Below are 14361 nucleotides of genomic sequence, written 5' to 3'. Positions count from 1 at the left end.
ATGACAAGTACTGGCCAAAGACATTTCCTTCAACTTGGTGGGGGGAAAGCTGGCCAAAGAGTTCCTTCAGCCAGAGATCAAGACTGGTTCTTGCCGCTTACGGGGAGGGTGGAGCTATGGAAATTCTGCAAATATGAAAGGGGGGGGTGAATGCAAGGAAGGTGCCCTGGGGAACCCCTAACAAAGCAATTTTGGCCCTCGCTGCCCAACCACATCACATCAGAATCTGTTTTTGCTGACCAAAGCAGGAACTGCTGCTATCACCATGTTTGGCAAGCCCACATGCATTTCAGTGAGGTGCTTAGTTTGCAGCTGATCTAGGTAAGTGTCCTCCCACCCCACCCTGGCCAAGCACCTCACAGGAAGGCAAGAGGAACCCTTGAGAGCTTTGGTGCCAGTTTTAACAATACCACCAAGTTGAATTATGAACAGCATTCATGAATCTGGTCCGGGGTGGGCATTGGGGTAGGAGAGATGGGAAGAAAGCCTGTGAACATTAAAATGAGGTTTCTGGCCATCCAAGAGGGCTTGGACTAGGGAGACAGGCATTTGAATCCATGCTTAGCCATGAAACTTGGACTAAGTCTCAGAACGAGGCTCCCTTCTCAGTGCCAGTAAGTGGGGATGCTAGGGATTGAGCCAGGGATCTGAAGTGGAGCATACAACCCAGTTACAATTCCCTGCCCTTGAGGTAAGGTAAAGGGACCCCTGACCATTAGGTCCAGTAGCAGACGACTCTGGGGTTATGGGGCTCATCTCGCTTTATTGGCCGAGGGAGCCAGCATACAGCTTCCAGGTCATGTGGTCAGCCTGGCTAAGCCGCTTCTGGCGAACCAGAGCAGCGCACGGAAACACCGTTTACCTTCCCACTGTACCTATTTATCTACTTGCACTTTGACGTACTTTCAAACTGCTAGGTTGGCAGGAGCAGGGACCAAGCAACAGGAGCTCACCCCGTCACAGAGATTTGAACCGCCGATCTTCAGCAAGTCCTAGGCTCTGTGGTTTAACCCACAGCGTCACCCACGTCCCGTCCGCTTGAGGTACATTCTTACAAAAGAGCAAGACGTGCTGGCTGAGATAAGATGGATGTGGTCGTGCCAAAGATGGTAACGCAACATTCCCCTGAATGCATTTCTCTACAGCACATACAAGGCGCTTACAAAGGTGGGTCTAAGAACTTATCTATGACCAAGAGTAAAAGAGCTCTACTCAGGTTACAGATGCCACGAGAAGCAATGGCATTCTTTTCAAAAAATGTCCAACAAACCTTCAAAAAGAGGGGACACTGATTCTGGGCCTGTGGACAGGATGACCAGAACCACTGAGGGAGGTTCTCAGCTTTGGCAGTAGAGACGAAGTACCCCAGAGCAAGAGGCTGCTGCTTCAGTTCTTCAGGTGCCTCCCGGGAGAGGAGACGTTCTCCTTGGCTCTGGAGAAACGAGAAGGGGGATAGGGGGAGGAAATGCAAAATTAGGCATGAATGACACATGGAGAAGACAATGGGTACTTAGCTTCGGTTGGTACAGGAGGCTTATTAAAGGGAGGTGGCAAATTTGACTGCCAGTCTTGTCCTCCCCTCAAATCATGCAAATGTTTTACCTTTTCTCATTTAATATTTTACTATCCTGTTAAGAAGGGCAAGCATAAGAAACAGAGAGAAAACAAAGAATCAAAAATGTAAATGATAAGGTGGCGCAGGCTGGAAGGACAAAAGTACAAAGATGCAGTGCAGGTCCAATAATAAAGTATAATAATAAAGTATTGACTAATAAATAACAAGGATATGTATAAATAAAATTATTTTCCACCTGTGAGTTCCATCACTACTGAGAACAAAGGTTCTATATATATATATATTTGCATATATTGGTGACACAGATAGACCACATGCCCCAATATTTGTATAAGAAAGAAAATCATGCCGTACAGCCAAGTAACAGTAATTTGAGTTCTGCCCATTCAGATACTTTTAGTTTATGAGATCTTTTCAAGGAAGGCAATTTGCCAAACCCTAGAATACCACGCAAATGTTATGTCTTGTTTCAACATACATTTGTATTCCACTGGGCTTCTCTTTGCTCTCTGAGCATGACAATTTTCGATCAACATTTGTGTTGATCAGTTGGGTTGAAATATGGACGGATGCAGGAGCTAACAACTTCCATCAAATCAATCAATGTTCAATGCAAAACTGGTCTACAAGTCACACTGTTCATATGGGTTACTTCCAGTATCATGTGGAATATGCTGCTATATGTATTGCATATCACACAGTGTATTGATGGCAGAATTTGTGCATTCATTCTGGTAATTAAAGGCACTTAGATCAAACTGTGGCATGATGGATGATTGTCTTAGCTTACATTTCAATGGTATAGTGCAGTTATTCTCAAACTTTCTTTCCCAGAGACCATCTGAAATTGCTGAGGGTCTTGGCAGAGCACTTAATGATTTTTCTGCCAGTTGCAGCAATTGTAAGGTGCTGCGCCAGATGCTATATGGCAGGGATGTCAACAACTTTGGCTGAACCTCCCCCCAAAAAGCTCAACAACTTTGATGAAGCTTCCCCTCCAAAAGCCCAACAACTGTGGTCAATCCAATGGATAGATCATTGCCCGTTGTTTTTTATATAGTGGGAGTAGATCGCAGTCTCTTGGAAGTTGGATGTGCCTGCTATATGGTTTTTAAATGTACGTTTGCAGACATATCGCAGACCACCTGGATGAGGCTTACAGACCATGGTTTGGGGATCTCTGACTAGATGGCAAGCAGCTTCTGGCGATTTAACCTACAAGGACAACAGGAAGACCAACCAAGATTATGGAAGGAGAAGAAGGCATATGGCTGAGATGGAAAGGTGATCTTGCCTTATCTTTCTTTTCAAAGAGCTACAAATCCATCCTTTCATGGATAAAAAGAGAGGCTGCAATTTGGTAATTGGGAAGGGTAACACATGAGATTTGGTTAGTGGAAACGGGGAGGGGGGCATTCCTCCACTAAATATTTTCCAGGCCTATTTGCTTGGTATTAGGAGGATTTGTTCATATCTACATGCACACTTGTGCAATCCTTCAAACATACATGAGCAAAACATCTTAGTGGCTAACAAAACAATTCATTGTTTTTGCTGCATGCAAATGAACAAGAAATTGTTGACAAGAAACAAGAAATGAACACCAGAAATTGTTACGATTAAAAAAATTTCCTTAGGAAAACCTCTAGCACCAACAAAAGTAGTGAACTTCTCAACTCCTTTAGCAGATCGTAGAAGATGATTATAATGTTCTTGGTAAGCACACAAAACAAAGCAAAGCAAAGCAAAACAAAACACAGCCCAGCTCTTAGTCATGACAGAAGGCCTTCTTAGACAATCATCAAGAAGGAAAAACCTATATTGCCTTAAAAACAGGTTGGGCTCCAAACTCCGTGGAACTGTTCAAGATTTTAAATTTGTAGTGTTTTATAATGTTTTCAGTTATAAAATACAAATATGCACCCCATCCCTCCTCCAGAAAACAATAAAGTTGTGGTACATTTTTACAGTAACTGCAGGTGATTTGAGAGACAGCTTGACCACCACAACATCCTCAAAAGGACCCACTTAACAGGTCCCTGCTAAAGTTGAAATTACTTTATTCATCAAGCTGGCCCTCAAAGTGACCAGTTTGTCCACCCAGAATGCCTCAGAGTTCCCCTGGCTGAAAATTCAACAGCAGGACATGGAAGCAGCACTCGCTTGCAAACCGCAGCAATTAATTACAAGGTCCACGGACGAAAGGGTGCCCTCCCTTGACCTGGGGGGGAAATGATCACACGCTGCTGCTTTTGTACGAGCAAAAATTACACCTCAATTACCAGGCTCGTGTTAATGGTTAAGCTAGTTGCTCCAAAGGCATTCACCTACAAGGGGCCTCGCTGGGTTACCAAACTCCCTGATCGCTCTCTCATTATGGGAGAAATCTGAGGCTGTGCAGGATCGTCACGCCGTGTTGCAAACAATCTGCAAAAATGGCTACGACTTGGTAGAAATTACTGAACAACCTGTTTGCTTGAAGACTGCAGGGGTTGGGTGCAGAATGGGAAGGCTGCAAGGGTTCAGAGGTGGTGAGGTACAGAACGGATAGAAAGGCTACACTTTCAAGCAGGAGTGAGGACCCTCTTTCATACAGAGGGCCACCTTCTCTTCTGGGGAACTTTCCGGGGGCCGCATGCCAGAGCTAGTCAGGGCAGAGGGGAAAGTGAGTGGAGCAATGGATGCAATTTGACCTTTGTACCATAGGCTAGTTTTACAAGCACTTGGGCATCCCTTTCTATCCTCTATCCAGGGAAGCAAGAGGCATTATCAAAGTTCAAGCCAGACAAAAATACCCAAGGAGGATGTGAAGGGTGTGGGTTGGGAAGAGTCCCAATAGTTAGGTAACAGAGGCATCTCTGCTTTTAAGAACCAAAAAAGTACCCTATGGACAGGTGTGCATGTTGCAATATATTTAGGTTAACCCAGAGAGCAGGAACTTGAAAATGTCAGTGGGGGGGGGGGGGCACACGAATACAATATAAAAACTAGGCCAGCAGCCTATTTCTATCATTCAGTGCCACACTTAGTAAACAACAGGATTCTGGAAAATTTGCATCTGCCACACCAAAGGAAATCCACACAGTAGCTGCCTTTAGGGGCCACTGGAGATCTCACCACTTCCGCACCTGCCACTGGAGTAAATGCGTAACCCCCGGGATGCAAAAACAAAGCCATTTCACTTTGAGTGAGAAGAAGAAGAAAACAGATGTTTGCCTTAGTGGAGATGCGAAACTCACAGATGTGCTATTAATCAGGAAAGCAGCATCAGAACCTTTCTATTGACTCTATTGTCCCCATTATCCTTCATTTATTGAAAGTGAAGATGAAGGGAAATGTTCTCTTTTGAAGAGAAAACACTTTACAGGTTCTGCCGCTGCCACCACCATCTCTTTAAAAATGCACAGCCTGCAGGTTGCAGGAGCATTCCAAGCAAAGGATGATAGGCATACATAATAACCCCCGTGAAGTGCCTCGTGCCACAGAGGCTGCAAGTGGGAGGAACTTTGCTAAACACTTCAACTATACACTAAGCTTTCCAGAGTTAGAACCTTCCTTTCTGAAATTAACAAAATTAATTTACATTTTAAATAAGCTTTGATGCTGGAGCCAGCTTCTTAAAAGCCACTTTAAGGAGAACTAACTGCTGAACTACAAGCACCCTGGGCTAAGAAAACAAAATCTGCATAAAAATCCCAGCACCTGGAGAGTGTGCGTTCCGATGGGTGGTTTTATTGCTAGCAGGAAAGGAGGAGGGCGGGGGTGGGGGAAAAGCCTCTTTTCTTGCAGAAACCCTTCTGTGGAAACTTAAATCTAGCCCGTTTCCAAAACTGAATCCTTAAATGTGATTCCTTGAAGCCAAGGGCACCTCAGCACAGTTTGCAAAAAGAACCAAATGTATTCGATTGTCATGCTTGCTTCTTGCAACATGGCAAAACATTCTCCCCCAGAGAAATCCTAGCTACTCTAAAGCAGGACCCCAGGGAACTTCTGAATGTGGCCTCCGAGGCCTCTTTATCTGGCCCTCAGGACTCTACTGAGGCCACACCCATCACGAGCTGTGCTTCATGCTCCCCTTTGAGTGCTTTTGCCTGGCTGGGATGTATCCTTGAATGGCAATGATGTCTCTTGCTTGTTTGGGTGGAAGCTGGATAGACTGTTGGGACAGGCAGGTGAATGAGTGCAGAAGCCCTTAAATTTTTGCATGGCTGGAATGTAGCCTTACTGGACAAAGGTAAGAGTCACTCCCCTTGCATGTGGACCCCAGGAAGTTCCCCACCCCTGCTCTAAAGTAAGCACTTTGTGACTGAACTGAAAGGGAGGGGAGACAAGAGCCCAAACCCATAATGGATTTGGAGCACTACCTACTGAGCGGGTATAGTGCGGAAATCAAAAGGAACTTACCCGGCTATGCTGGAAGGATGGTCCTATTCCAATCCCAGAAGGAGAGCCAGGGGAAGGGACCGGCGAGGAGTTGGGAGACGAGTGGAGATTCCCAGTCATTAGAATCCCAATGTCGTTATCCATGTCATCCGGGAATGGAAGGACAAACATGTCATCTCAAAGAGGAAGGAAGAGTGAAAGAAGAGATTAGTCATGTTGCCTTGTGGGATACAGAATGACTTGGGACACGGCAGCACTTGCACAGAGGAATGGCAACTGCTAACTTTTGCCTTTGAAAATCCCCTGTGTTGCAAAACAGGACACTCTAAACAACAAAAAAATTTTATTAAAGTTTTCTTGGTTTACAAAGGTATGCGCTGTTTCAAAATTCATAAACAGAAGATGTATAATATGTGCTTGGAGTCACAAATTTTAGTGACCATTAGTGATCATTGAAAGTGACTTACCACTCCTACCATTTCTGTTTATGGAACATTTGTTCGATTCATATTAATTTGTGACTCCATGCATATATTATATGTTATGTGTTCATGAATTTTGAAACAGTGTGATGTTATAAAAATATTGTCAGTATATTATTAGCCAACGTGTTGCTTGTGGTGGTTGTTTAGAACATTTGCCTTTGGAAAGGTGTCCCTTCCGTCAGGAGAGTAGCCAGGACTCAGTTTTCAACAGGGCACGTGCTAACTGGGTAACTGCTCATCAGTGGCTCAAAGCCTTGCAACCTTTTGTGTCAAGGGACCAGGGCTGAGAACCGTCTCCCTCTCCCCTACTGTCGCTCTCAATACAGGACAGCAGAATTTCATGTGGCTATGCTAAATTAAATAATATTTATTTCTTTACTATGTTTATATCATACAGTAAAGGAGCTCAATACAGTGTTACATGATGACGCCTCACTTCATTCTAAAGACAGACCTGCAAGGCAGATTAGGCTGAGAAAGGGTTGGATCCAAGGGAGTCATCCTGTTCAAGCAAGAACTTCCACTTGTGCAGGATGACTTCCCCTCCCTCTCCAACCCCTAAGTCTGTTTTCCCCCCCTACATCGCCTCATGTGCTTTTTATGCACCACACATGAAAATTCAGGTTGTTCCATTTCTTAATGTACTCTCCAGGAAGTCCCTGCTGAAAGTGAAGTTAGTGGCAGTAAATTCTTGCTCAGTAACGATTCCAAAAACATTTTCAAACACAGACCTCTTGTTTGCGAAGGAGATCTAAATGTTTGGTGAATGGTTTTCCCCTTTCCAAGGGCACTGGGTTGGCTGGTTGTGTGTGTCAAAAAGAAAAAAGAAAACCACTTTTGACTTAGTACAAATGAAAGTATATGATGTTGATTTGCAGCAGAGAGAGAAAGACCAAGAGATGGGGGTGGGCAGGAGCCTTTTGGCTACTCTTGTCATCCACACCTTCTCTGAAGCATTTCTTTTCCCTCCCACAAATCTATCACTCTTCCTTCTCCTCCTCCTCATCCAAAGACAGCAGCCAGAAGTGATTTTTAACCTGGCTTATTAAGCTTGCTTCCTACAAACGTGTGCGCTACAAACCAAAAAGCCGTTGCCATGCTCTCGACAGCCTCCGAGGCACAAACAAGAGGGTTAATGGCTTCGGAGGCTTTAATTATTAAACATAGAACAAGGAGTTGAGAAAATTAAATCTTAACACCATTTTGGAAAATGCTAGCCTTTAGACATGGCTCCAATTAGCACACGAAACCCCAAAGGCTAGGTTAATGCAGGTTAAATATTTGGAAGCCCTGTGCTCAGGAGGAATTTGGGGGCCATAAAAGGACAGTGGCACTGGAGGGTAGGTGTCCCCCATGAGGCCCACTAAATTCCATCAGCAGATCAAAGCCAGGCCTTTGCATTAACCCCCCCCCCCCCAAATCATTGAACGGCCCCCTTCATACTGCAACTTGCATCCATTTTTAAGGCCTCTTCTCTCTCTAGATGAAAAGTACTAACATTCTCCTAATTTTCCTACAGAAAATTGCTGAAGAGTTGTTTTACTGATTATGTGTTTGCCTCCATGGATTTCTTCAAGAGAAGGAAGGGCAGGATATAAACTGATCTTTTAAAATAAATAAAAAAATCACTCTTCCACTCAGAAGCAGCTTTTACAAATATAACCTTAATAATTCAAATCATTTTTATTTATTTCATTTATAGAACACCTTTATCTTCCAAAGATCTCAAGGTGGTATACATTGTTCTCCATCTCCCCGTTTCATTTTAAGAGATATGTATAGGGATAGTACAAATAGCCAAGCTTCTGCAAAAGGCTGAACCATTTTGGGAAATGAGCTTCTGGGTTCTGTGTAGTTTATCCATATATCTCTGCTGGCCTTGCATTATTTGCCTCTCTCCAGAATATCCCTCCCTGTCACATGATTCCAGACCCTCTAGAAACCTACGAATCAGGCGCAGTGCAAGCATGCAGACTGATCAGCTTGATGCTAATCACAGAACAACAGGGCAAATCATACATCCACAAAAAAATATTTGCCGCATATGGTTATAGGGTCAGAAAACAACCGGCCCTTACAAAATCCCCACTAGCCACAGCAAAGCCAAACTATACCACACAGAGTCTTTGCAATTAGCCAAAGCTATTAAAGAAAGAAGCTTGGCTTCTTTTCACTATGTGCAGCTTGCAAATATTGGCCGATTTGGCTTCCTAAACAAGAGCACGTGGCTAAGTAGTCAGTTGAACAGAAAAAGAAGAAACCATTTTTCTCAATGAACAAGAAGCTCCCATTGTTTGTCTTCATGTTTCTGGTATAAAAGCAGCAGTGCTTGCCAATGACTGTTAGAGCAAGAATGTTTTGATCAACGTTATAGGGCAATTCCCTACACGCTGCCCAGCAGCTGACTTACCATTATTGGGGCTGAATCCATCCTCATTTGGATAGTTTGCTGGAGCGACTTGGATGGTTGCAGAGGTTGGAAACACCAAGATGTGTGTACAAGAAGCATCCTGTGGCGTATTCAGCTGGGACGACTGCAAGTTAAGAGCAGTGCTGCGGCCAAACACAGACCCCATTGTGACAGCATCTGTCAAGAGAAGCAGAGTAGATTTGTCAGGCCTCAGAATGGCCAAGGCACCATCAAAAAGAGAGTGTGCAAGTGTGTGAAATTAAGACTATCAAAAGCAGCAACAGGAACAAATAGACTCATACCAGCATAGCCCCATCAGAACACAGCTGCTTGCCTATTGTTTGATCCTCAGACCAAAATGTAGGGTTCTTCCTGCTCCCTCTCACACACTAATCCTTTCTACAATTCTTTGTACAAGCAAACCAAGGTTTGCAGTTGCAGCCATCTCCAGTTCACATTAATCCTCCCCAAGCCTGAATTGGAAACAATGGGTTGAACCAAATTTGCAACCCAAGTTCAAAGCAAAGCTTGCTGATATGGACATAACTGGAAACCACGGCTCAGCCAAACAAGGAAGTTAGTGAAGGAACTGAAGTGTGAACGGAGAACCAAACGGTCAAACCATGGTTTCCCCATTGCATTCAAATCAGCTTTTTTCTCTAACTCAGAATATCCATGCAATGAGGAAGACAAAGGTTTTAATTATATGCCCCAGGGGGAAGGCTTCCCAGGAACAGGGAATGTTTAAAAATCAAAATATAAAGGGCAGGTGCCCACATCGCTTTAGGCTGCTAATTTTATTTTATAAGAGATACTGTTGAAAAGTAACAAGAATGCATAGAATTGTGGTTTAGAGACACAAGCAGTGTTGTGCTCATGTCCTGCTTGTTAGATTACCACTTCAGCATCTGGTTGGCCACAATGAGAACAGATGGGCCTTTGGCGTGATCAAGCAGCAAGGCTCTTACATTCTTAAGCACAACCTTTCCCCATTAATTGGAAGCTGAACCTCTGAAGAAAAGAACCTCTGGGACTTGTGGAAGGTTCCTGCACAATTTAGAACACATGATGTGCTCTCCCCTACATGATGTTACCTGAGTAGGAGATTATAATGACTAGAAGCCTATACGCAGTGGGGAATGGGGCTCTGATGGTTCTCCTCTCCTTCCTCTAGGTCCAATGGATGTCCAAGTGTTAGCTACAATGCTTGCCCAAAGCTCATGCATGTGGAGCCCAATCTATGTGGACCAAATCAGTGTGATGCTTTCATAGGTCATTCAAGGGGAAGCAATTTGTGCGGATTGGGCTCTGACAACAAGTTGCACCCAGGACCCAGGATCCAGCAAAGATGAGCAGTTGAACTGCTTCAATACATGTAAATTTTACACTCATCTGAACACAATATTCATCAGTCAGATTGAAAAGGAGATCGATGTATTTTATATTTGAGGGCTGTGGAATAATAATAATAATAATAATAATAATAATAATTTTTATTTATACCCCGCCCTCCCCAGCCAAGGCCGGGCTCAGAGCGGCTTACAAGCAATAATAAAAACAAGTTAAATGATTACAACTTAAAAACAAAATTAAAAAATACAACATTAAAATACTGAAACATTACAATATTAAAATGTAGCCTCATCGCAGAAGGAGAAGGAAAAGAAAAAAGAAAGAGAGGGAGGGAATCAAATTGGCTCCAAGCCAAAGGCCAGGCGTAACAACTCTGTCTTACAGGCCCTGTGGAAAGAAATCAGATCCTGCAGGGCCCTGGTCTCCTGAGACAGAGCGTTCCACCAGACCGGAGCCAGAGTTGAAAAGGCCCTGGCTCTGGTTGAAGCCAATCTAACTTCCTTAGGGCCCGGGACCACAAGGGTGTTGCTATTTATGGACCTTGAGGCTCTCCGTGGGGCATACCGGGAGAGGCGGTCCCGTAGGTATGAGGGTCCTATGCCGTGAAGGGCTTTAAAGGTCAAAAGCAGCACCTTAAATCTGATCCTGTACTCCACCGGGAGCCAGTGCAGCTTGAAAAGCACTGGGTGAATATGCTCCCATGACAGAGACCCCGTGAGGAGTCTCGCTGCAGCATTCTGCACCCGCTGGAGTTTCTGGGACAGCTTCAAGGGCAGCCCCGCGTAGAGCGAATTACAGTAGTCAAGCCTGGAGATGACCGTCGCATGGATCACTGTGGCCAGGTCGGGGCGGGAAAGGTAAGGGACCAACTGCTTGATGCGGCGAAGGTGGAAAAATGTCGCCTTGGCTGTTGCTGTAACTTGCGCCTCCATGGAAAGGGAGGCGTCAAGGATTACACCCAAACTCTTAACGGAAGGCAATGGCACTAATTGGGCCCCCGCAAGAGAAGGGAGTTGGTCCCTCATCCCCATGCCATCCCGACCCAGCCATAGGACCTCTGTCTTCGAAGGATTTAGTTTCAATAGGCTCCCACGAAACCATCCAGCCACACCTTCCAAGCATCTGGTCAGTGTGTTCGGGGCAGAGTCGGTGTGGCCATCCATCAGCAGATAGAGCTGAGTGTCATCAGCATATTGGTGACAGCCCAGCCCAAAGCTCCGGATAATCTAGGCAAGGGGGCGCATAAAGATGTTAAAAAGCATTGGGGAGAGGATTGCGCCCCGCGGCACTCCACACACCAAGGAGTGGCACGACGACATTTCCCTCCCTAGTGCCACCCTCTGTGCCCGACCAGAGATAAAAGAGCACAGCCAGTTACGGGCTATGCCCTGTATCCCCACGTCTGCGAGGCGGTGGTCCAGAAGATCATGATCAACCATGTCAAAGGCTGCTGACAAATCTAAAAGGATCACCAGTCCTGACCCGCCTCGATCCAGCTGTCTACGGAGATCGTCTGTTAGGGCAACCAGAGCCGTCTCGGTCCCAAAACCAGGACAGAAACCAGACTGAAATGGATCTAAAGCCGATGTTTCCTCCAGAAACCTACCAAGCTGTTCAGCAACCGCTCTCTCAATTACCTTACCCAGATATGGAAGATTTGAAACTGTGCGGTAATTGGATAGGTCTAAGGGATCTAATGAAGTTTTATTTAAGAGTGGACATACCACTGCTTCCTTCAGTTCCCCTGGGAATGTCCCCGTGTCAAGGGACAAATTGATAATTTCAACCAGGGGGGTCCGCGCAACATCTGGACACTCCCTAATCAGCCAAGACGGGCACGGATCAAGGAGGCAGGTGGTGGGCCTACTAACTTGGAGGAATCTATCCACATCAGCAGGGAGTATTCGATCGAAATGGTCCAACACTGGACCTGAAGTCAGTCGAGGGGCCTCCAGTTCAGTCACTGTATCTAAATTGGCAGGGAGGTCACGGCGGAGCAACAGGACTTTCTCCACAAAAAAGCTTGCGAATGCCTCACAGCTGTGGGTCGAATTTGTGCTTAAATTTGGTTGTCCTCCTAAGGACGTTATTGATCTAATTATTCTAAAAAGTTGTGCCGGGCGAGAGCTAGCGGATGCAATGGAAGCTGCAAAGTAAGATTTCTTAGCAGCTTTCATAGCCATCTCATAGGCTTTCATAAGCGTCCTATAAGATGTTCTTGAATGAGGGAAAGGTCATCTCCTCCTGCCGCTTCTTCATACCACATCTGCTGAATACATGCCACAGTACTTCAACATATGCCAAAGTAGATATATCATTTTGAAAACAAATCCAGCCCCCACTAAAAATAGTGGAAACGGACGAGTTGTTAAATGAAGATAAACACACTAAGCAGACTCTAGTGTGGCTTATTACCTGGCATCACCACAAATGACCCCTGGGGCTCCATGGCAACCAAACAGGCACTGAGAATTGAGGGGGAGTCTGCAGAAGAGATGCCACACATCCGACACACCTCCTTCAACTGCTTGCTGATTGTCTGCAGCGAACACTCTCCAAGCAGGATGCTCCAGTCTGGAAAAGGGAGAGCAAGGGAGAAAATGCCACTAGAGTCTCTCAGGGGATCTTCTCACACTCAAAAGAGCCCCAACAGTACTCAACCCAGTACTTAAAGGGGAAACTTGCCCGCTTGACTGCAACACGGTTACACACCCCTGTCTGCACAGCTCTGCATTCACACACTGGTTCCCTCAGAATCATTCTCTGCTTCATAGTTCTTAAGGGCTCTCTCCTCTCCCTTTATGCCCTTCCTTATAATCTTTGCTCTGCATGCTCACGTGCTCTCCCCATCCTCCCCCCTTTCTCACCCACCTCCCTTTCAGCAAACAGAAGACATGATTCTGTACTACAGGTGAAGACCCCCAGACTTCTTAACTGGGGGTTAAACTGAGCTCAAGACTGTTGTGGCTTAGTGTGGTTTTAATCTGAACTGCCGTGCTGTCATCAAGGGTTCTCTTCCAAGTAACATAATAGCAATAAGCAACTTTGTTCCCCAAGCCAGTACCTGTTGCTATGCTTTGCAACCTGTTAAAGAGCACGTGGTCAGCGTACCTTTCAACTCCCCATGGCCCAGTCGCCCAAGGCGTCCAATCACAACTCTCCAGGGCAGTGATGTCATCTGGACGATCCCAATACACCATTCCCACAGCTTCTGCAAGCCAATTTTACGGGCCGATACCTTGCACCTCCTTGATCTATGAAGATGAGAGAACAAAAGATTATTTTTGTATTTCAGCCTAGGGTAGCAATAACCTAATTTAAGGTGCAAATTCATGGTATTTCTAAAACTTATGCTCCGTCTGTGAAGAACTGGAAAGCAGTAGTATAGCTTCACACTGAAGAGTATTTCTTCTCACATGGGCAACCAAACAAGAACTTTGAGCGCCATCGGGGGGACTACAGTGGTACCTCACAAGACGAATGCCTTGCAAGACGAAAAACGCGCAAGACGAAAGAGTTTTCCGTTTTTTGAGTCGTTCCGCAAGACGAATTTCCCTATGGGCTTGCTTCGCAAGACGAAACGTCTTGCGAGTTCTTGCGAGTTTGTTTCCTTTTTCTTAAAGCCGCTAAGCCGTTAATAGCCACTAAGCCGCTAAGCCGCTAATAGCCGTGCTTCGCAAGATGAAAAAACCGCAAGACGAAGAGACTCGCGGAAAGGATTAATTCCGTCTTGCGAGGCACCACTGTATATGAATTGTCTGTAAACGGAGCCAGACCGCTAGTCCACCTAATCAACTGATTCTGTAGTTGGAAGTGAGTGGATGGAAGTAGTTCTATGCCCTCCAAGATGAGAGCCTGGTATAGATCTGGCCCCTTCTTAGGTGAGAGATGAGAGGGGTGTATTAGATGGTCCAACAGTGATGGGTCATGAGTCCAGTACTGCTTCAGAGGGTATCTTATTTGTGTATGCTTGGCAGTGACCCTTCAAATGTGGGCTGCAATATTGTTGAATGTGAGAAGTTTATGTATGGGCGGTTGATGATGCTTGAGGTAGTGAATGGTTGCAGTGGTTGTGTGAAATGGATGATGAGAGAGATTGGATGGCTGATTGCGTGTATGTTTCATTGTTTGAAATTTTATATTTATGTGACCTT

The 14361-nt window shown here is 45.2% G+C and overlaps 1 protein-coding gene and 1 long non-coding RNA gene across 2 annotated transcripts in view; one reads left to right on the top strand and one right to left on the bottom strand.

Annotated features, from left to right (window-relative positions):
- The window catches only part of LOC308466039, a 365679-nt gene that overhangs the window by 125537 nt on the left and 225781 nt on the right, over nucleotides 1-14361 (top strand). The gene's annotated exons all lie outside the window — the stretch shown is intronic.
- The window catches only part of MED13L (mediator complex subunit 13L), a 172444-nt gene that overhangs the window by 5430 nt on the left and 152653 nt on the right, over nucleotides 1-14361 (bottom strand). Inside the window, exons 25-29 of the mRNA XM_080986142.1 lie at nucleotides 13319-13461; nucleotides 12623-12781; nucleotides 8855-9031; nucleotides 5981-6135; nucleotides 1271-1432 (exon numbers count right to left, since the gene is read on the bottom strand). Of these exons, the coding sequence (XP_080842268.1) occupies nucleotides 1271-1432; nucleotides 5981-6135; nucleotides 8855-9031; nucleotides 12623-12781; nucleotides 13319-13461 (796 nt within the window). The remainder of the gene's footprint in view (nucleotides 1-1270; nucleotides 1433-5980; nucleotides 6136-8854; nucleotides 9032-12622; nucleotides 12782-13318; nucleotides 13462-14361) is intronic.

This window comes from Podarcis pityusensis, assembly GCF_964106645.2.
Source record: "Podarcis pityusensis genome assembly, chromosome: 16".
NCBI lineage: Eukaryota > Metazoa > Chordata > Lepidosauria > Squamata > Lacertidae > Podarcis > Podarcis pityusensis.
Note: the sequence above shows the minus strand (reverse complement) of the source record. Positions and strands in the feature narration are given on the sequence as shown.